We start from the raw sequence: 23,329 nt of genomic DNA, 5'->3' as shown, positions 1-23,329 counted from the left end.
GTTCATATTTATATAAACCAGATCGGACTCACACTCGTCGTAAAGACTGGAAAAAGCGCTATATATGTACAGTCCATTTACTGAATGTTCTTGAGTCTCTGGCCAAATAAAAATGATAACGTTTTCAGATCTCATATTCAGTGTATTACAAAGTAGGTTTTTCCGATACAAATAATTTACTTTGGTGTATCACAGTGCATACCTAAATGCCGAAAGAGACATTTAAATGTAAAAATAAGAGCAAATATTGAAATACAATTGAGAAACATTATGAACAACATTAATATACAAACAAGGACAAATAAAAATTATACGAATTACAAATGCAGTGGCTTTGCAGTTCTGAAAATGGTAGTATTGTACAGAAATGTGGAAAATAATGAGAGGAATGCTCAAAGGTTCACAGTAAGGAGAAAGACTGCAGATGTACAACCACAATGTGTCATGGGAAGAGATAAGAGTCCATAAGAGTTGGATAAATGTATTTATGTTAACATGCTGTTCACACTGCATATTATGAGTGCTTGCTTGGATGTGACAGTTTACAAGATAACTCATTTCCATGCTTATTCTACCAGTTTGAGTGCAGTTTCAACATTCATTTAAAGGTGGCGCTGTGGTAGCACCTTGCTGTAAAAGCTGACGCGAAGAAGAAGGCAGCGGCCCTCGACCAATCAGATCACCTGGCGGGTCCTGGGGTTGTTGTGCTCATCTGTCACACTTTAGTAAAACATTATAACGGTACTATAAAGATAAACCATGGCGTCGTTTGTGACCGAAGTGCTCGCCAGCTCCGGCAAACTGGAGAAAGATGACCTGTCCTGTAAAATAAGCAAACTGTCGCGCAAGGTGGAAGATACGAAGGTAATCAACCAGCTAGCATAGCATTAGCTACGTAAAGCTACGTAAAGTTTGAACCAGCGTTAGCAGTTAGCGCTAACACTGAAAAGCACTTCTTTGATCCTTTCACCGACGTTTGGTAGATGTTCACAACTCACATGGAATACAATTAACCCATAAATAAACATAAATCACATCACAAGTTGATAAAGAGTGTTTTTTTAAAGCTAGTTTAGCTAAGTGCATTTGCATTAGCAAGACCGTTAGCTAGCCAGTGGTGACATCTGATTACGTGGCTGTAGAGAAACTATTGCACTGTGTTTTAATAATCTAAATATAATACATGTATACTACCACTCGTAGTGTTTTACTGTATGTGGGTGTCTTGGATGAAGTCAGTGTTTTAGCCAAGTACTGCACTTAACGTACAAATGTTAGGTACCTAAACGTTACTTGTTTTTTCTTTAGATTTGCTTGACTGCAACTATCTGACATCTTGAGTTACACATACAGATATGAGAATACAAAACGTGTGAAAAGCTAATCATATTATTTGAATGGTACTCATGCTAAAATATGTAATGGTTCATGTTTTACACATTTGAGAGTATGCTGCTTTGTATTATTTGAATACTTTTAATACGTATTACATTAAATTAAACATGTGTTTTTTTTTGGCAGCATTGATTGAGCTCAAAGGCAGTATACAGATCCCTGGGTATTCAGGCCTTTGTGAAGGGATTGTGTGTACAGTCCAGAGTAATGAAGACTGTAAATGTACACAAACTGTACACACCTGGGCTTAAAGCAAAAGTATATCTTATGACAATGTGTCTATAACTGAGCTTTCTTCATGTCTATTTCATAGGAAGAAGTATGTGAAATGATAAACAAGAAGTATAATGACTTCCTGCCGAGTCTTCAAGGATCTGAGGAGCTAATCCTACAGGTCGATGAGGTCTCCAAAGACATGGATGTCCTTAAAAACTGCATTGAGACTGAGGTGGGTGTGAAACTGTTTTTAAATAATATATATATATACTAAAGCCCGATCCGCCAAAAGAGCAGAACGATGGGTTTCAGTTTGACTCTAGGTGGATTTACAGCAACGTTGTTGTTTTTTAACCATTTCTGTTTGTTGACACAGGTGCAGCAGAATGTCCACGTGGCTGTGGCTGAGTATGCAAAGCTAAAGCAGCAGCTGGAGAAAAATACTGTCATCATAACAATGCTTGGACACCTAAAAGAGGTACAACATCCATGGGAGTTTGTAATACCAACACAACATTTGAAATTAGTTTACTGAAATATAATGTAATATGCAGTCGCAAAGGATATTATATCGTCCAATTATAACTAATGTTTCTTTGTGTCTCAGTTTCACAGTGCAATGGAGGAGTCCAACAAAGCTTTACAGGATAAGAAGTATGTTGTTGCAGCCAACCAGCTACAAAGGGTAAGAGCTTCTTACAGCATGTCCCACAAAACCTTACTGAACTAGGGCTGGGCAACTAATGGAAATCATTACAACACATTAAGCTGTTTTATGATACTTGTTCAATCGTTTTGAAACCTTTTACTATATGTCCCTTGGTGCATCAGTAAGAATACACAAGTATAGCATTGAAAGGTTCCTGGTATAATTTATACTGACAATGAGGGCACAAACTATATAGCAGACTTGCATATTAATTGACACACATACGGCTCATAGCCAGCAAAACAACCTTTATCCCACACATCTCCATCAAACTCCCTTCCCTCATTTGTACACAGGTTTTTTATACATTCAACTTACTGATTGATACTTTTTTGACGTTTTTTCTTCCAGGCAAAAGCCACTGTGGATTCCCTGAAGGGCTGGAAGACTTCCCAGCTGCCTCTGTTCAGCGCTCTCAGCTCCGAGTTCACGGTGCAGAGAGAAAGCTTAATCTACCACCTGGGAGATGAATGGAAGCGCCTCGTCATCTGGAGACTATCGTCCTCAAAGGGTAAGACTTCAATATGTGTGTCCGATGTGTTAAATATACAACTATATGGAGTATACTGTGTTCTGTACTTTGTTGAGGTGGAACTTCCTCAAACAAAACATGTTCACTTCTAACAGTATTTAGTATTGTCTCAAAGTTGCAGGAGTGTCCCCATCTTCTGTACAGTGTTGACATAAACATATGTCTCTGATTGTGCAGATATTTGTGAATGCTACAAATGTACACTCAATCTCACCTTTCCCCCAATGCCAATATTCCTGTCATTGTCTCAAAACATGATTCCGCCACCCACCATGTGAAGTGTCGTGGATATGAATCGCTCACAACATGAAAGAATAATACAGAGAGAGATCAATAAAACACAGATGTAGTTGAGATTAATTATTATTTAAACACAATAATGAGAAACACTACCTTGCTTTCAAGCAGTCAATCGCATAGTGGTCCACAGACAAAAGGATCCCACACGTATCTTACCAGTCATGTCACACCCCCATTCGTCCTTATGTTATAGCTAACATATTACAGATATATATAAGGTCACTTTCTCATGACCCCTCTGGCGCATTTAATCAACTTGTCAATGAGCTTATTCTTGTTTTGCATATTTAAAAATATATTATAGCAAATGTATCTGAGTATGATGCTTTATAAGTGACTGTTGGATGTGTCCCAGCAGAGCCTGCAGATCTGAAGTCCTTCTTGAAAGTGGAGCTGAACCTGAGCCACTCGTGCAGTAAAGATGAAGAGCCCGGACCTCCTGCTGTGCTGTGCTCCGTCCTGCAGGCTCTGGCCATCCAGGGAGACCTGCAGTACAAGATCAAACTGTTCAGTAAGAACAAGCTAGAGTACACGGTTAAATATCAAACACTGTTGCTTAGCTAATCACTTCTAATAAGTTATATGTGATCATTGTTGGGGAAATATTTCCCTAGGCCCATAACTTTGATCAGTTTGCCCTCATAAGGCCTGCAACCTTGGCTGCTGTGCTCTCAGTGTTTTCTCTCCTTATTCCTGCCTGTTGGCGTCAGCTGATAGAGGTGTTATGGTGCGTTATCTTGTTATGCACAATGTTGATTATTCTCTCAGAACCAACTAAATACATGGGTCTGGGGTAGAGATCTTCAGAATTGGTTTGGCAGCCGCTGTGTCACCTCGTGGCTCAGCACGTCTTGTGAATTCTCCGTCCGAAGCTCGAAATACACCATTAGTGTTTAACATCAAAGTTCCAGCTCTCTGAGTCTCCATTGCTTCAGAAGTTTCCATCACAATCATTAGGTACCATGTTTCTTAGGACAATACTGCATCCTGAATCACAATGTATCCATGGGCAGAGTGTGCTCAGTGATGGTGTCTCTCGTTGTCCTGCAGGTCAGGTGCTGTTGAAGAACATGCTGAAGCCGTTGGTGATGTTCCCCTCCCTGTCGGTGCTGGTGACGGAGCAGCAGGAGAAGGGAACCGTCCTGGCTCTGCAGAGTCTGGAGGAGAGTCAGGAGGAGAGGTCCACTCCTTCACAAGTCTACAGCAAACTGCTGCTGGTGCTCACCACGCTGCACTCACACCTGCTCGGTACAGAACTTGTCTTTCATCCTTTCTTTATAACTAATGCTGTTGATGTATTGTGATTTTAAAAAGGTGTCCATTATCATCTGGCCGGGGACAACAGCTGGAAATTAGCAATGTTGGCTAAAGCTGCCCCATTTACTGTTTTGTGACAGTTGATCAATGGGGACTGTCCACGACACTATAAACTAATACACTAAACTACTGCTGGGCCTATTAAAAAACATATGACATGCTTTAAAGGTCCCCTATTATACTGTTTTTCATCAATATATCACAGGTCTCAGATATATACAATATCTGGGGGGGGGTTATGACATCAGAAACTTTCAGAATCTCTTTACACAGAGGGGACACATGTTTATGTAGAAGAGACATGAAGAAGTGGATTCTGCATAATAGGTGACCTTTAAAACTGCTCAATGTCACTGAGTTTTACTCATTATTTTTCAGATGTGTCTATTGGCGATAAAAAGCTCACGGCCATCATGGGGGAGCTGATCTGGGAAGAAATCTCCCGTTGCATCATCCACGAGTGTCTGCTTTACTCCATCCCCAACAACAGCAGCCAGCTGGAGAAATACAGCACGGTATGGACACAACAACACTTTGTAATGTGTTGTGGAATTATAATGACACAGAATTATATGTTTATTGACTATCATTCATTTACTCACTCAAGGTGATCAAGGAAACGGAGGAGTTTGAGAAGTCTCTGAAGGAGATGGAGTATCTGCAGGGCGACTCCACAGACCTGCTCAAATACTCCCGGGACGTTAACTGTCACTTCGCCAGAAAGAAATGCAAGGATTTCATCGTGGCGGCTCGCAAACTCATGACCTCCGAGATGCACAACACCGTCAAAGTATGTCGAGCGAGGGTTGGTGGTGCGGATGAATAAACCGCAGATTGGGGAGTGATTCTGTTGCCAGGATTTAATAAATAAGGGGAATTATTAAGCATGCATCTTATTTACTTAAAGTAAAAAAGGTTTTCCAGAGATAATGTTGGTCAAAGGAGAAGATAGTCCCCGACCTTTGAACATTCTATTTTCATAAAAATAGACCATGCAAAACATTATTAAGTTTGTTTCTTTGTGCTTTTTAACAAGATGCAACGATGATTTGTAAGTATTTTGTCATTTGAAAGAAATGACTGAATATCTTTGGGTAATAGAGTGCCGCAGTGACGCGTCCTAAAACCCGGAAGTAAACTCCTTCCGGTTCCTTCGACAAAAACGCAATGCAATTTCTCCATAGGATTTTGGAAAATAGCTGGAAATAAGGTCTGTGGTCGACACACATTTAAGAGACGGATCACGTTTTGTTCAGCCGGATAATCTCCACATGTCTACTCTACTTTTATAATTTTCAAATCATAAATCTAATCGCCAGAAGCAAAATGCTAACGTTATGCTATAAAGGAACTACAGCAGGGTCGCACGACTTCAACGTCACGCCAACTTAAGATCGATATTCAAAACTACAGATTGGTACAAGTTGAAGCGTTTGTTTGAACAGTTTGCAGGAGGCAGGTACTTGCTTTCAAGCAGAACAGGGCAAACAAACTTAGAGGAGTGTTTACGTGTTTGGCGTAATGACGTACAACGTCCTCCACAACTTCTGTAGTCCTATTCAGCCACTTGGTAACAACCATCGTTTTTCAGACACGTAAACTCTTCAAAAACCACCAGTGGGGTCACTGGTGGGGGGGGGGGGGGGTGCTTGAATTTTGACTTGAGCCGTCCCTTATAGATACTGTCTTTTTACATTAGTAAGCCGGATCATTTGGCTCGGCTCTCTTAAAGCGTCGGCTCCCAAACGGCTCTTCATGTTACCACAGTTTACCACGGAGCCTCAGTTTCGCCGCTGCGAGGCTCTGGTGCTCGCAGCTCACGCGCGTGCTCCACTAGCACCTAGTTCTGTGTTGTCCTGTAGCAGGCACCGCCGATGTCGGGGAAACGATCTTCAATAGTCAAAAAGAATCCCACCAGACTCCTTTGCCCCTCAAGCGATAAAAACTCTCGATCTTCTCTCGAATTATTAATATTTTTGGACGCCCTCGGCTCGAGTTCAGGGCGTCCCGAGCTGAATAAGGGCGTCAAATGACGGCAAGACGCCCCCCTCGCGGAAACGCTGCTGCTGATGTATTTAATGTCGTAGAACAAAACGTGATCCGTCTCTTCAATGTGTCTCAACCACAGACCTTATTTCCAGATATTTTCCAAAATCCTACGGAGAAATTGCATTGCTTTTTGGCGAAGGAACCGGAAGTGGTAAAATGCTAACTTACCTCCGGGTTTTAGGACGCGTCACTGTGGCACTCTATTGGGGAGCTAAACAAGACATTTAGGCATCATGATGGACTTTTGGAAACGGGGATTTCTTACAGTTGTTGACATTTAAAAGGAAGATTAAGTTAATTTAGAATCAGAGATTTTTAGATATTGAAGTATTTGTTGGTTGCACCCCTACTTTTGAGATGTTTTAACAATATTGTGGGACCGAGAGATCTATTAGGTCGTGGTCCTTACTAAATGGAATGGATGTACAGGAGTTGGACAAAGTAGCGCTTTGAATTTGAATTGAATGATTCTAGATAATACATATATAATTATCTCCAGAGAACTGTACAAGTAAATCTAGAAAATACCAAGGAATAACTGTCATAAAATGGACTGTATTGCATCACATTGCACTACACTGCAGACCTTAACATGAAATATGCCCCAAGATTTCCAGATCTTTCCCTATGTCGGCATCCTTTTTATTTGTTTACGTCTGTCTCAGATCACACCTGACTACAAGCTGCGTCTTCCCAAGCTTCCTGCCCCAGCTTCAGAGCAGAAGGGGAAGCAGGAGAGCAGAAAGGACGAGGTGACGATGGAGAACTCGAAGCAGCTCTCAGCGTGGAGCCTGTGTCTGCCGGCCTGTCGCATCAGCGAGTCGGTGCAGCAGCTGATGGAGCTCGCTCTCAACACGCTGTGCGAGTCCGTAGGAAGCTCCACCCAATTGTACGTTCAGAGTCTGTCTCCTGTGTTCAAATTAAATTCAAGGTAGTGATGGGAATTACGGCTCTTTGAAGGGAGCCGGATCTTATGGCTCCGTTCCTTTCCGAGAGCCGTTCAAAAGAAACAAATATTTTATCTGTTTTATTGTGTTGCACTGTTGGAGGAGCCTGTGACCTAAGATTTTCATTGACATATCTACACTCTAGCTAATGTACGCATGACAATAAAAGCCTTGAAACCTTGAAACCTCTGTTCCCTTCAGTGCATTACAGCTCTTCTTCACCGTGAGACACGTCTTCCAGCTGTTCTACGATGTCGTACCGACGTATCACAAGTAAGGATGTCTCCATCATACGATCCTAAAGCAGATCAAACCAACACATTTCTCCTCTAGGTGTCAAATGTTTCCCTCTTTTCTCCCTGCCTCCCCCTCCAGGGAGAACCTGCTGAAGTTCCCCCACCTGGCGGCCATCCAGCACAACAACTGCATGTACCTGGCTCACCACCTGCTGACGCTGGGGCATCACTTCAGAGCTCACCTTCCTCCGCCGATCAGCGAGGGCGTCGCAACTTTTGTTGATATGGTGCCCGGATTCAGGAAACTGGGTAAACAAATATTTCCGGACACTATCGTCCACACATATAAGGCGCATTCACACCGCAGTACTTTTCCCACAAAGGTTCATCTGAACGTAGTTCATCAGAGCTCTTTAGTTCTGATGAACTAAGTACAGATCGCGTTCACACCGGAATAAGTTCCTGGGAAAGGATTAGGCAAATGAAGCCGCTGACGTCACTTCTTCTTCTTCTTCTGCTTTGGGTTTACTGGCAGGCCGCAAACAACTTCACGGCGTATACTGTCACCCGAAGTCCCCGGCCGGAAGTCCCCGGAGTTGGGGGCTGGCTTCAGTAGAAGCTGCTGGGACTCCCAGCAGCTTCTACTGAAGCCTTCCGAGTAAATCGCCAGAACACCGACACCTCCTCATCTCCACCGCTCCCATGTTTTCTTTTGTGTTGCCATAAGTTAGTCTCTCTGCGTTTGTGCGCTGGGCTAATGCTAATGCTAATGCGAGGATAATAAAATGGCGGCTTCACAAAACTTTTTTGGAGTTTTACGGGGCGTGGTTTGCATTCCGCCCAGCCAATCAGAAATAGGAACCTTTTTCTCCCACCAAAGTACCTGCTCTCAAGCAGCGACGGAAAAGGGGGTGAAAAAGGTTCTGATGAACTAATTTTAGTTCCGGCTCTTTTTGGTGTGAACGCGACATTTCGGAAATTAAGTGGGAAAAGTACTGCGGTGTGAACGCGGCTATAGACTCTTATGGCACTACTTCAGTGTTAATTTCGTTAACGAAAACTATGGTGAAAAATGTTCGTCAACGACCTTTTTAACACGACTAAGACGAAACGATTACAAGCTAAAAATAGATTATTGATAATAAAAACTATGACGAAGTGTATATTTAGTTTTCGTTGACGAGACGAGACGGGACTAAGGTGTTAATGGTGGACTATCGGACATTCAAAATGCAGCATATTTTCCCCCAAGTGTCCGTCTTGTCTGTCAAAATGCATCTTACGTTTCTAACTTGCAATATCATTATTTCCGCTCTCTTCACTCCAGAAGAGCGATCTCCCTGTGTCTCTCTGTGTGCGGGGGGCGGGGCCTAACTCTCTCCCTGTGTCTCTCTGTGTGCGGGGGGCGGGGCCTAACTCTCTCCCTGTGTCTCTCTGTGTGCGGGGGGCGGGGCCTAACTCTCTCCCTGTGTCTCTGTGTGCGGGGGGCGGGGCCTAACTCTCTCCCTGTGTCTCTCTGTGTGCGGGGGGGCGAGGCCTAACAGACATGCTGCACGGCACACAGAGATGTGCCGGGGACGTAGCGTTCAGAGAGCATAGAGACACTCTACAAGGCTACAAGAATACCGTTAAAGTACCGGATCAATAAGCAGTATTGATAAGAATAGTAGTACCGTAAAAAACCTTAACGATACCCATCCCTAGATATTACAAAAGTAAAGTGTTAAGAGAGTGAAATGTTGCTTTACGAATTTCAACACTTGATGCTGTCACATTGATTCCAATTTCAGATACCTGTATTTGCCAAACTGAATTGGTTTAAAGAGAGGAAACATTTAGACTAAAAGTTGACTAAAATGTAATTTTTCATCGACTAAAACATTTTGAGTTTTCGGTGGTTAAATAAAGTTTAAAAAAAAAGAAAATCGCGGTAGATTTTGTCAGTCTCACGACGATATTGAGACATTTATTTATCGCGATATTCGATATATCGTTACATCCCTATTATTTATTATTAATATTTGTTTAACTTAAAAATATATAATAATATTCTTTACTACTGTAAGTATATCTCCATGTAAAGTTCAATAACTATTTTTAAAACGTTTCTTATTATATTTTCTGTAGTGCCACCATGGAGGCAAAATGTCCACTTCTGCGTACCGTGTGCAAAATTCTATTAGATCTAATATATGGTCATTCTCCTCCAGGTGCGCAGTGCTTCTTGGCGCAGATGCACGTCCAGAGAGCTGAGTTGTTGGAGAGACTTTCCACCGCTCACAACTTCTGCAACCTGGACGATGAAGACAATTGCATCGCCGCCAACAAGGCAGTGAGACAGGTGAGAGGGAAAAACATTATTCAAATACTGAGTGTGCATAAAAAACGATGGCAAATCAGCTCGTTCTCTATTTGTAATGCATACCATTTTTATGCTTCAATAAAAATAAAACGTTTTGGGGGCCACATGAATGTCTGGGAGCAATGAATGTTATATGCTACACTAATACGGCCAGGATCCGTTGAATTCTCTGAATATTGGGTTGCAGATTAGAATTTTCCGTAGGGGGGTTCGCTTTGCATGAAACACTTGAAATATCTAAAGGATAAGTTAAAAAATAAAGTAGAAGTGAGGTCAAAGAAAACTATTTCTGCTAAAAAGTGAGCAATGATTGAGAGACCTAAACATTTCACACTGCACTGTAACTTTAATTCATGTGTCTTTGTTATTCATGTTTTATTATCTTTGCTTTTAAATTAGTGCTTTTAAATGCCATTTTATAAATATGTTTCTTAATGTCTTTCATTTTTGTAAAGCACTTTGAATTGCCTTGTGTTGAAAGGTGCTATATAAATAAACTTGCCTTGCCTTGAGCTCTAATTGCATCAGACCCCATTTACACGAGAACGCAAACGAACCGAATTCGATATCAAAAAAGTCTTCCGTTCACAAGGATACGGCTCAATAAACGTGTCCCTTCACACGAGACCGCTCGACCCGCTGGAGACGCTGTAGTACATATGCCGGGCCTGTAAGTGGCGCTGTACTTCTGCCACAAAATACACCAAAAGCAGCGAAAAAGACCCCCGAGCATGGTTGCCCTTCTGTTTATTCTCCGCGGTGGATTTAGCAACATGTAGTTCATGTAATTCTCCATGTCCACTTGTTGCTGATGGTTGTGGTAGAGGAGCTGTAGATTTTGCACTAACATCTGTAGCATGGTCAGTAGCAGTAGCTACTGACAGTAGCTACTGACCATGCTACAGCAGTGAGCAGCAGAGGTGGGGAGAGGCGGGGCAATGGCTCATCGTTATCAGGAAAATGATCGTATAGGACGTACACACGGAGCCGTTTGGCCCCCCAGAGCGTTCCGTCCGCAGATCTATCCACCTTGGGACCCGTTATCGTTTCCGCGGTTCCGTTACGGCCTCGTGTGAACGAACGGGCTATACGCGAGAGAAAAGTAGCAGATACAACCCGTTTCGTTCTCGTGTAAACACCGCCTCAGTGTCTCCCTCCTGCAGTGATCACGTGTTTTCTTGCCTGCAGGTCATCCATCAGTTGAAGCAGCTGGGCACCGTGTGGCAGGACGTCCTACCTGTGGGCATCTACTGTAAAGCCATGGGGAACCTCCTCAACACGGCCATCACAGAGGTCATCGCCAAAATCATGATGCTGGAGGTTTGTAGCTTTTTAAAATGTGCACTCTGTCGAACCTGTACAAACTAATAATAAAGACCAGGTAAAAAAAACACAGGGCTGAAGGCAACTAACTTAGCATGGTTCACATTCCCACAGTGTTTTCTGACAACTACTTTTGGTTTTGACGCAGTCCCAGATTGATTTAAAGGTCGGGTAGGTAATTTTGGAGAAACCAGCTCGAGTGCGCTAAAATTTGAAAATACACAGCCGGAAAAAATCAGCCACTTCCTTACAGAGCCCCTCCTCCAACACACACGAACGCGCACATGACCAATGAGGGCACGAGATAAGTTTGTGCACAGATGGAAGGCTGACAGGCAGGTAGGCCATCCAGTTATTTTAGCCGGGCCGGCTAAAATGATTGGTGGTACTTTTTACAGCACTACGGCTTCCACAGATGACATGTTTTTATGGATTTCTTGTCAAAGCACTTAAGATATTCATTGCTATCGGGATGTTAAGAGCATTCCATGGAATATAACAAAAGGTGTATCTCGAGCCGGTTTCTCAAACTTACCTACCCCACCTTTAAAGGTCACCTATTATGCAAAATCCACTTCTTCATGTCTTTTCTACATCAGCATGTGTCCCCTCTTCTTCATGTCTTTTCTACATCAGCATGTGTCCCCTCTTCTTCATGTCTCTTCTACATCAACATGTGTCCCCTCTGTGTAAAGAGACTCTGAAAGTTTCAGGAACAAAGATTCTCTCACTTTTTGTCCTGATCCATTTATATAAAAACCTTTGTGAAAATGAGCTGATCAGATTTTGGCCACTTTATGATGTCATAACGATGTTTTGTCTTGTGTAACCATTAGCCAATCACCAACCAAGGTAACCCCCCCCCCCCCACCTTATCACCTGAATCTCCTCCTAGAGCACCATTGAGTTCTTTTTAACCAAATATCTCTCAGAGGGGCGTGGGGAGGGGCTCCTTATTTTCATCTAAAGTAACAGACAGAGAATCAGCACTTTGGAAACAGGGCTGAAACAGAGGGTATTATGGGATGCTCTAATGATCTGTTTGGTATTTCGGCCAATCAGAGACATGTTCTGGATATATCTGAGACCTTTAATATATTGATGAAAAACAGTATAATTGGGGACCTTAAAAGCAACAGTTAGCCAAAAATCTCACATCTACATATTTTTTCCACCAAACGGATTAAGCTCTGCTTCTCTTCAATTAGTTGATGAATGTTTCCTTCTCTTGAAGCAGTAGAAAGAAATCCATTCCTACAATAAACTATTAACAACAAACTCTGTGGACGATCTTCAGTAACCAGGTCATGATTTCTGTAAAGTTGCACGTCTGTTGAGTTTTATATTTCTCACTAACAGGATATTTCCTCTGAGGACGGGGAGCACCTCCACACTTTGTGCCAACCCCTCATCGAGGAAGGGCCGCTCGTCTTCATCCCTCTGGTGGAGGAGAACAAGAACAGGAAGTATCAGGAGGAAGTGCCGCTGTACGTCAGGAAGTGGAGCACCTTCAAGGAGCTGGTCATCGTGCTCCGGGCGAACCTGCAGGAGATAGTCGACAGGTGAGCAAACATCACGGTATAGTTTATAAATAGATTATAATATAAAGTAAATAAAGGTTAAGCCTGCAGTATGTGCCTCATCAATGAGTATGTTCTGGCTTGAACTAGGGCTGAACGATTAATCGATTTTAAATCGAATTTAAATGATGCAATTATCAAATCGCAAAGCCTGCGGGCTTTTTTTGTTTTTCTTGTGTGTCAGTCATCCACACCAATCAGAAGTGCTGTGCTCCACATGTACCAGCCATTGTTAACCAATCAGAAGTGGCCCATGATAGAAGGTGATAGACAGATTGATCCAATCACCTGCCAAGTATTTTTGAAATACTTTTCCAAATGGCTTCCAATGGAGCTCTCCTAGATGGTTTGGTGAAACAAAGCATCTGAGTCAGGTTAGTAATGCTCCATCACATGTTTCACATCTATTACAGGGTGAATCTTAAACTGAAGCTTGACTTTAAAGCAACCCAACGGAAGTTTCATGTAAGTTTAGTTCTTTCACTCGTAGCTCGGGCTGCGGGGGTGCTAGAGACGGGAGCACGTTGATACGACCTTCCTAGCCGGAGATATGGCCGCATTTTACAATAAACTTCCGTTGGGTCGCTTAAAAACAAATATCGCAAATCGAATCGAATCGCAATATCTGTCAGAAAAATCGCAATTAGATTATTTCCCCAAATCGTGCAGCCCTAGCTTGAACATAAAGAAGCTGTTGGGAGCTGTTTGCCTTTTAAAGAGTGATTGTTTATTTTTATTATATGGCTATCATCTTTCTTTTTTTTTTATACGGTTAAGGTTAGTTCATCTATACAACACATTTTAGAAACAAAGGCCATAGAGAACCGCAGTGACGCGTCCTAAAACCCGGAAGTAAACTTCTTCCGGTTCCTTCGTCAAAAATGCAATGCAATCTCTCCATAGGATTTTGGAATATTGTGAAAAATAAGGTCTGTGGAAAACAAACCTGATTGATAAATGCACGTTTTGTTCAGCCGGATAATCTCCACATGTCTATCCTACTTTTATAATTTTCGAATCATAAATCTAATCGATAGATTTATGATTCGAAGATTATAAGAGATGGGTAGACATGTGGAGATTATCCGGCTGAACAAAACGTGATCCGTCTCTTCAATGTGTCTCAACCACTCAACAGAGGTCTCAACCACAGACCTTATTTCCAGCTATTTTCCAAAATCCTTTGGAGAAATTGCGTTTTTGTCGAAGGAACCGGAAGGAATTTACTTCCGGGTTTTAGGACGCGTCACTGTGGCACTCAATTCAACGTGCTTTACATAAGCATTAAAACAGTTAATAAATAAATAAAACAAAACGAAAAAAAAGACTATTCATAAATATTTCAATCATTGAATTCACAAGTCGACTGATTAGGTTGTTTTGGGCGAAGGTTTCTTTATTAAACTTGTTATTTTTGTTAATGCTTTGTTCATTTTGAAGGACTTAAAAGTCACCTCTGATCACAGTTATGGTAAAGATAAGATTTAAAATGGTGGTTTTTCCTGATTCTTTGTAGAGAAACCATTTTTTTGTTGCACATCTGTCGATAATATGAACTCATTAATTAGTCGACATAATCATGAGCTGTTTTTTCGTGCACCTATAGTATTTAAAGGACTTTTAAAAGTGGATTGAAGACTTACATTTTTAACAAAGCCTTCGGTTAGAGCTCGCATTTTATGGTTTTTATTTTATTTTGATGATTTGAATAATTTGATTGTTTTATGTATTTTTATTGTCTTTTGTTGTTATCATAATTTATTTTATATTTCTATTACATACACTATCTTGTCTTTTCATTTTTTGAGACAAACGTGTTTTGTGATATTGGGCTATACAAAGAAAGATTGATTAGATTTGATTCATCCTTTTTATGTCCATGGATGTGTGCGAGTGGCTGATCTGTCTTCTCCTCTCCACAGGTGGGCTGACGGTAAAGGTCCGCTGGCGGTGGAGTTCTCCTGCTCGGAGGTGAAGAACCTGATCCGGGCCTTGTTTCAGAACACGGAGAGGAGGGCTGTGGCTCTGACCAAAATCAAATAGAAACCTGGCGAGAAAGGAAAGATACTAATGCACTTTTTCCCGCTGAGGAAAATACGACCCATGCCTTTAATCCGGTTTCTTAAATGTATGCATTTCCATGTGTGTAAGTGTGTAGCAGAGAGATAGTTGCCCCTGAGGCGCTGTCAGTTTAATCTGGTTGTAATCAATCTGGAGGATATGTTCCTTCTCAACATTCAGACTGCAATTAGTCCTGCAGAGATTACACAGAGGCTTCTTCACGTCCTGCCATATAGCTTTAAGGGGTTATACCACAAAGCCAACTGAGGTTGTGTAACAGCGGCCTGCCATCTGTCGACATGATGTCCTACCCAGGGTTAACTTCGCTGCACATTGTTAATCAAACTTCTTCTGGAGCTTCTCTCAGCTTTTCTTTATTGAGGACATTTCCGTGGGGAGAGTTTGTTTGAACCTATAAACGCCTCAAAATGACTGTTTATTTCTGACCTTGCATTTCTCGACAAGGATTTAATTGTCCAAGCCTCTAAACTGAACTCTAACATTATGTATTTATTACTTGTTCAAAATAAACCAAAACATTCAACTTTTCAGAAATGTTTTCTTCTGTGTGTTTTTGATGAGGGGTCTTAAAAAGTATTAAAAGTTGATAAATCAATTTAGCGAAAATGAAGGGTATTAAAAAGTATTAAACGGCATTTTCCAAGGTATTACATTTTGTAGCTTGTTTTCAATAAGTATATAAATTGTCCAAAGAGGTTGTATTCTACAGTCTGCCTGAATGTAATCATTGCGTAGGTGTGTAGTGTGATTCTGTGTAGTTTATTTATGGCATCCCGTTGGATTTGACGTCATCTGAACAGGACATCGCACGCTCACTGCTTGATAGCGCGCGAAGGTCCGTTTACGCCGGTTGTTAAACAACATCGTTATGGGGAAATGCAAGTTTGCGTCCAAATGGTTGGAAGATAAGGAGGAAGGACAATCAATACTGTATATAGTAAATGTGAGGTAAAGTGTGTCGCCAATGTAACCGGTTAGAACTCCAAGTGGCGATGAGGTCTTAAAATGTATGGGAAGGGTCTTAAAAGGAATTACATTTGACTTCAGGATTCCTGCATATAGGCCTACCCTGTATAATGATGATTCCAGTACGCAATGCTGAGCGGGTTCACTGCCCTTTACCTGAGAAGTAGCTGCACAGTGCTGGAAGATGTTCAGGGAAACATTGTTCATCTAAACTTCTGATAAGTTTAGTTTACAGCTTCACTTTCCCCTCAACCAAACAATAAATAAAATGCAAGAAAGTTTATTTATTTGTTTATTTGGCAGGGACATTGCACATTAATGAACACTTAAAGGTAGGGTAGGTAAGAATGGAGAAACCAGCTCGAGTGCGCTAGAATTTGAAAGTACACAACCAGAAAAAATCTGCCCCTTCCTTCAGACTTCCTTACAGAGCCCCTCCTCCAACACACACGAACACGCACATGACCAATGAGGGCACGAGATAAGTTTGTGCACGAGATGGAAGGCTGACAGGCAGGTAGGCCATCCAGTTATTTTACCCGGGCCGGCTAAAATGATTGGTCGTGCTTTTTACAGCGCCACGGCTTCCACAGATGAAATATTTGTATGTATTTATTGTCAAAGCATTTAAGATATTCATTGCTATCGGGATGTTAAGAGCATTCCATGGGATATAACAAAAAGTGTTTCTGAAGTGAATTACCTACCCCACCTTTAAAACATGAAATGTGCCAAGTGTAAATATGCCGGATTTAGCTTTGAGCTACTTTCCATCCGCAGTCCCTCACATAAAACAATAAGAAAATGAAAATTACAAACATAGCAGTACAAATACATAAAATGCAAGAAAAGACTAAGAGTAGAATACCCAAGTATTTAGGACATGGTGAGAACAAACAGCAGCAACACATATGGTTTGAAGAAATTGAAGGCCATTGAAATAAAATAAAATGGGAGAGACATTCAGAGACAATAATGCAATATAAGCACAATTAAATAAACAAGAAGAATTTTTAAAAAATCACGTTTTAAATCATACAAAATCTCATACTGCCTGTGCTGCAGCACCTCTTTTCACCCTCTGTCTGAAACCAGAGCCCAGTCTGCTCTGATTGGTTAGCTGGCCGGCTCTGTTGTGATTGGTCAACAGTTTAGAGATGTCCCGCCCCTTAGCCTATCACGTGTTACATGATGATGTCACTATGTTACTGAAGCCTACAACACACTACAGGAAAGGGAAAACACAAAAAGCATAATAGGGCATCTTTTAATTACATTGCTTTTTAGTACTACACATCACAATAGTAATATCAATGTACTTGATTGTCACATTATCTGTGAAGCAGAAGCAGTCACAACATGCAGTTATTTGTGCTGTAAATGATGCCGAGGGGAGGAGCCAAACAGCTCTCCAGGCACGTCCTCTTTTACTCCACCTCTCCTCCTCCATCTGATCAAACCTGATGACTCCAACAAGGAGGATACGTTCTGCCATCATCTGTGTTCATGTGACGGGATGCTCGACAGAGGTATGTCATTCTTTCTCTTTTTGTTATGACAATCTATCATTGTTTTTGTAGAAGTTTCCTATTCATGTCCCTTGCTTCATGTTAAAATACATAAATACAGAGGTGGGAGAGGTACTCAGATCTTGTACTAGAGTAAAAGTAGAAGTACTCAGAGTGTATGAATACTCTGTTACAGTAAAAGTACTGCATTCAAAATGTTACTCAAGTAAAAGTAGAAAAGTATTAGCATTAAAATATAGTTAAAGTAGCGACAGTAAAAGTAGTCATTGTGCAGATTGGTCCATTTCAGAATAATATATATGATATGTTTTATAATGATTGATCATGAAAGTGTTCTCAAAGCTGGTAAAGGTGCAGCTAGTTTGAATGACTTTGTATACTGCAGGGTAGCTTGTGAATTTACTCCAGGTGGAACTAAAGTCTGATTTAAGAGTTGATTATATTTCACATCATTCATCCAGATCTGTAAAGTAACTAAAGGGATTAAATACATGTAGTGGAGTAAAAGTACAAAGTAGCATAACATTGAAATACTCAAATAAAGTACAAGTATTTTAAAATTGAATTTAAGTACAGTACTTGAGTAAAGGTACGTCACTTCCTACCTTAATACATTTGACTATGCTACTTCATGTCTTTTTTCCTTGTCACACAAGTAGACATATGGATGCATACTCCGTATGTAAGGAGATACAAAATGAAACAAATCGCAGCACAAACTAGAAGATCAAAACAAAACGGAAACACTGAGATCAAGAATGATATTTTTTATCTTCTCTGCTTGTTATGGCGGATAAATGACCTCGCAGTAAAAGGCTGTGCTTCTGATTGGCCACCGTGACATCTGTACCTCATAAAGACTTCACACTTTTTTGTGTGTGTGTGTGTGTGTGTGTGTGTGTGTGTGTGCCACATCTGGACAATACTTTCTTTAAGCCTTCTGCTGAATACAGGCGGTAATCTCTTTAAATCCACTCTGTTCCTTAGTGTTTCTCCGATTAATATTGAGGATTAGTGATAATCCTTACATGTCAAACTAACTGAAGCAGTGACTGTTTGGCACACTTAAGACTGATGAAAGCTCATGTCATGATAAAGAGGAGAAAAAGCAACAAAACAAGTCCTTTAGAAAAGCTTATTACTGCATTTTACTTGCACGATTTTTTCACTTGCACTATTTTATTTCATTTAAATCTTAAGGTGCCTATATTGCATGTAGCATTCACTGCCATTAAGGCTCATACACACGAAATGTGATTGACTTAAAGGTCCCATGTCATGCTTTTCTGGTTATTACCCGTCCCCTTGTGTGTTATGTAGCTTTTTCTGCATGTAAACGGTCTGCAGAGTCACAAACCCTCAAAGTACACCCTGTAGCGAGTAAAACTCTAACACAGAAAATACCTGTCTATGCTTCCCCAGAACGCCTCGTTGGAGATTTATCTTTTTATAGTGACGTAACGTAACGTCCGCGGAGCTGTTACGTTTGGACCAATCCAAATATCAGCGAGACACCGCGGAACTCAGCCTGGGCACACACACAAACTCCCAGCCAGGCTGCGGGTGTGTGTGTGTTTCGGGCTGGGTTTCGCTGTGTCTCGCAGACGGCCACTGGGCTCACAGGGAGGGGGGGGGGGGGGGGCAGGAGCTCCAACAAGCCGGAGACAGAGAGTGAATACACATACTATACAGAGATGCTGTATGAGAAACCAATGTGAGTTTGGAAAATTGAACAATATAAATCTGTTTTAGTAGACCTCAACAATGGAAATATGATCAGTAGAAATGCCCATGACATGGGACCTTTAAGATTGCATTTCCTACAACGCAGGAGCTGCTGAAGACAAGACAATAAAGCCTTTAATCTTTGCAACAGGGGCACAACCTGAGGGTAAATCAACACCTTGAGGACATCAGCGATGCTCTCCACGGTGATGTGCAGCAGAGAGACGTTACCCAGCTTTGAGTTCAACAGTCGCAGAAGAAGCCCTGTTAGGATCGAGCCACGCAGGAACACCATCCCTGCAACGCAGACCCTAACTGCTAAACATCTGCTGGCATACCTTCCCCGACCTCAATCAGAAACCATTCGCTACACCCCTTACTCACACAAGGTAAAGCTTTCTTTGTTACATGTTGTCCTACTCCACTCAGAAATGTGTTTTTGTTACTTCACTTTGAGCTCCTTACATTACATGTCACTTGTTAGTTGCTTTTACCCAAAAAGACTTAGTACTGTGGGCATTCCTACAGGAGCAATTTGGGTCAAAGTGTCTTGCCCAAGGACACAACGACATGCTGACTGCGGTGGGGATTGAACCAGTGCTTCCCTGATGGTGGTTATCAAAAAATACATGACCAAAATAGTACTTAATGGAGCATTTTGCTGGTAGTAAGTGAACAAATCAATCCGGTTCCATCCCCACTGTTAATAATTCACAAACCTCAAATTGTGTGCGCTCTTGTTGGCCTCCTGTTTCTGGCACAGTGTAGCCACATCACCAGTATCCAGAGCCACATCTCTGCCACATTTGTAAGGAGTGTTTATAATTGGAGAGCCTTTGTTAGGACTCAACCTCTCAATCTAATTACTGTTTTTTTACTTTTATATTGTACTTTTCCCCCCCTTTTAGGATACAGCTAAATCCTCTGTTGCCGCCATGATAACCACAAAAAGAGCTTCTCTCATCCACAACTTGAACTATGTAAAGTGCTCATCACTCCCCCCATCTCGTGAGGCTTCTCCCTCCCTGAGTCCCTGCAGCCAGTCCTCCCATGCCCTCGCTTATTCTGAGCAAGAGCCCCCACAAACAATAATTATCCAAGCAGTTCCTCTGGAGCCAGTGGAGGAAGAAGAAGAGAGGCCCGAGCCTCACCGTTCGCATCGCAGCCGACACCTCAAGCGCTTCAGCTCCAGGTGGCAATCCAGAAGCTCAGCTGGCAGCAGAGACTTTCCTGTGTCTGCCATCGAGAAGCTGAATGTCGCGAGGAGTCACAAGAAGCGATGTAAGCTTCTGGGGGACGACCACTCTTCACATGTCACCGTCAGCAATCAGCGGCAGCGTTATGTCACCAAGGATGGAAAGTGCCAGGTCACCCAAGGACGTATTATAGAAAAGAGTCGGTTTATCTCTGATATCTTCACCACATTGGTGGACCTCAAGTTCTGCTGGTTCCTCCTTGTCTTCACTATGTGCTACATTCTCACATGGGTGGCCTTTGGGGCGATCTACCACTTTGGTGCCTGGTTGCGTGACGATATTGCACATGTTAATGACCCCGAATGGAAAGCGTGCTTCCAAAATGTAGACACTTTCCTTTCAGCCTTGCTGCTGTCAATAGAAAGCCAGAGGACTATTGGATACGGCTCCAGGATGGTGACGGCTCACTGCCCCGAGGGCGCGGTGCTCCTGATGGTGCAGTCCATCCTCGGCTCCATCATCGACGCCCTGATGGTGGGCTGCATGTTTGTTAAAATCTCCCGGCCCCAGCAAAGAGCGCAGACTCTGATCTTCAGCAAGCACTGCGTCATATGTGAGCGAGACGAGGAATTGTGCATGCTCTTCCGCATCGGGGATCTGAGGGCGAGCCACATGGTGGACGCCAAGATCCGCGCAAAGCTCATCAAGTCCAGGCAGACCAAGGAGGGAGAGTTCATCCCACTGGAGCAGTCTGAAATCAATCTGGGCTACGACACCGGGGGGGACCGGCTGCTGCTGGTGGAGCCGCAGACCATCACACACTTCATCAATGAAAACAGCCCCTTCTGGGAGGTGGGAGCGGAGCGGCTGAAGAGGGAGAGCTTTGAGATCATCGTAATCCTGGAGGGCATCGTGGAAGCATCCGGTGTGTTTTTAAACAGTGTGCTGTCTTACAACTAGTAGTGTCCATAGAATCACAGATACATTTGAAAAGTGCATTTTCAGTTGTCCCAAAAGATAGATATACTTTATTGATCCGAATTTGGGAAATTATTTTGTTACAGAAGAAGCATCAGTGTGTTCAGACATAAAATACTTTAAAAGAGTAACAGAGAATTTACAACTAAAAATTGAAAGTAAATATAAAATGAAAAATATGATATCAAATATAAACAATATAGAAAGAAGAACTAAATTGTCCATAGATGTGGTAATACCATGCTACTCTGATCACTTACACTAAAAGTAATTCAGACCTTTTACCATTACTTAATTTGATGCATGGTTGCAAGATAAAAATGTAAATGTAAAACATAATTTTTACGAGTTGTGTCTACATAATTATTCTGATAATATCGTCAATTTAATATCGTGTGCAACTTCAATGTTGTACTAACTTAAAATATGGTAGTTATGTTTGACACATTCACATTGAGTGTGGAAAAATTATCTGGAACAACTTAACTTAACTTAGCTGCATCCATTTGATAATACAAAGTGAAGTATTCTCGATATTGCTTTTGAACCCGTTGATAATGCTCGCTTTATGAAAGTAACATTTGTGTTTTTGGAAAGTTTAGTTTTTCTAATCAACCCTAAGAAACAAGACCAAAGAGTGTTCCTGAAAAAGCTTGGTTTAAATTGGTCGAAATGTCTGCAAAATGTGGATAGTACGCCAAAAAAGAGCGGGAAATAAAATATATTTTAGTGGACATATTCTTGTTTAAGCATAACCTTAAACAGCACATGTGTCCCGATGCAAATAATGAATTTGAATGTCATGTTTTTGCCCAATAAAGTAACATTTACCTCATCCACTAATGCTTGTTTGTGTTGCAGGTATGACGTGCCAGGCGAGGACGTCCTACACCGAGGACGAGGTCCTCTGGGGACACAGATTTGAGTCGTGCATTTCTTTGGAGAAAGGGGGTTTCCGTGTGGACTACAGTGCATTCAATAAAACCTTTGAGGTCCAAATGTCCCAACTCAGCTCAAAAGACAGCAGCACTAAAAAGGAAAAAGAAATCGTATTTTAGAAATGTTGGCTAAATAAACAGTTCTTGTTTATGTACAATAATATTGCTTTTATTAAGTTACTAAGGCCAGCCATAATTACTGTTTTTCTGTTGTATATTTATTAGATAAAATCTCTCTTTTTATTTTAATATATAATTTAATATGTTAACAATTGTGTTTCGTGTTGTGTTGAAATAAAAAATAAACATCTTGTCGTTGGCTGTGGTCATTTATGGGTAGTTGAAAAACTAGTGTGGAAAAATAACCAAATATTTACAAGCTTGTTTTTATTCCCATTAACACCAGAAAGTTTGAATCCACAGGCTTCATAAAGTATCAAAAGACACCCTTATAACTAAGAGTGGTTCCTGTCAGTGTTTTGTTACAACATATTTGATTATAGAATTATCATTACTGATGCATTAACATTTCATTAAGCAGCATTTCATTGTTTGACCTGGTTGTAGTGGAGCTAATTTCATATTTATTCATTGATTTTATCTAAAGATTTGCTTGATCGTGAATTATTTTTCATTTGAATAAAGTGGCGTGGAAGTAGAATAGCATTAAATGGCCATTATCAAGTAAAAAAGTGTGTAAACACCAAAAGTACAGGAGTAACTATACAGTTTCATTGTACTACTGAATATTCTTTGTGTCAAATGTATGTTTTTGAATAGTTTCTCTCCATTTTTTATTGTACTAGAGGAAGTCAAATCCACAAAGTGCTATTATCATAGAGTATAATGCGTTAGGCCAGCGGTTCCCAACCTTTTTCAACTCAGTGCCCACTTAAGAATCAAAAATGTTTTTGCGGCCCACATTCAACCGTAAACAATAAGGAGGCTA

The 23,329-nt window shown here is 41.4% G+C and overlaps 2 protein-coding genes across 2 annotated transcripts; both read left to right on the top strand.

The window, feature by feature from the left end:
• The first annotated feature begins 670 nt into the window (after window positions 1-670).
• zw10 (zw10 kinetochore protein) lies at window positions 671-15,576 on the top strand. The gene is made up of 16 exons (XM_034140363.1): window positions 671-864; window positions 1,709-1,843; window positions 1,988-2,089; window positions 2,219-2,296; window positions 2,672-2,831; window positions 3,511-3,663; window positions 4,203-4,400; window positions 4,848-4,984; window positions 5,077-5,259; window positions 7,184-7,407; window positions 7,667-7,738; window positions 7,841-8,010; window positions 9,912-10,042; window positions 11,252-11,383; window positions 12,746-12,948; window positions 14,889-15,576. Exons 1-16 carry the CDS (start codon window positions 760-762, stop codon window positions 15,007-15,009), a joined length of 2,304 nt encoding a protein of 767 aa, XP_033996254.1. The 5' UTR covers window positions 671-759; the 3' UTR covers window positions 15,010-15,576.
• Window positions 15,577-19,462: 3,886 nt separating this feature from the next.
• Window positions 19,463-22,500, top strand: LOC117490541 (G protein-activated inward rectifier potassium channel 3-like). The gene is made up of 3 exons (XM_034140310.1): window positions 19,463-19,657; window positions 20,177-21,389; window positions 22,304-22,500. Exons 1-3 carry the CDS (start codon window positions 19,463-19,465, stop codon window positions 22,498-22,500), a joined length of 1,605 nt encoding a protein of 534 aa, XP_033996201.1.
• The last annotated feature ends 829 nt before the right edge of the window (window positions 22,501-23,329 follow it).

The sequence above is a fragment of the Trematomus bernacchii genome, unplaced genomic scaffold, assembly GCF_902827165.1.
Source record: "Trematomus bernacchii unplaced genomic scaffold, fTreBer1.1, whole genome shotgun sequence".
NCBI classification, from domain to species: Eukaryota; Metazoa; Chordata; class Actinopteri; order Perciformes; family Nototheniidae; genus Trematomus; species Trematomus bernacchii.
The sequence above is the reverse complement of the archived record's forward strand: the minus strand, read 5'-3'. Positions and strand labels throughout refer to the sequence as shown.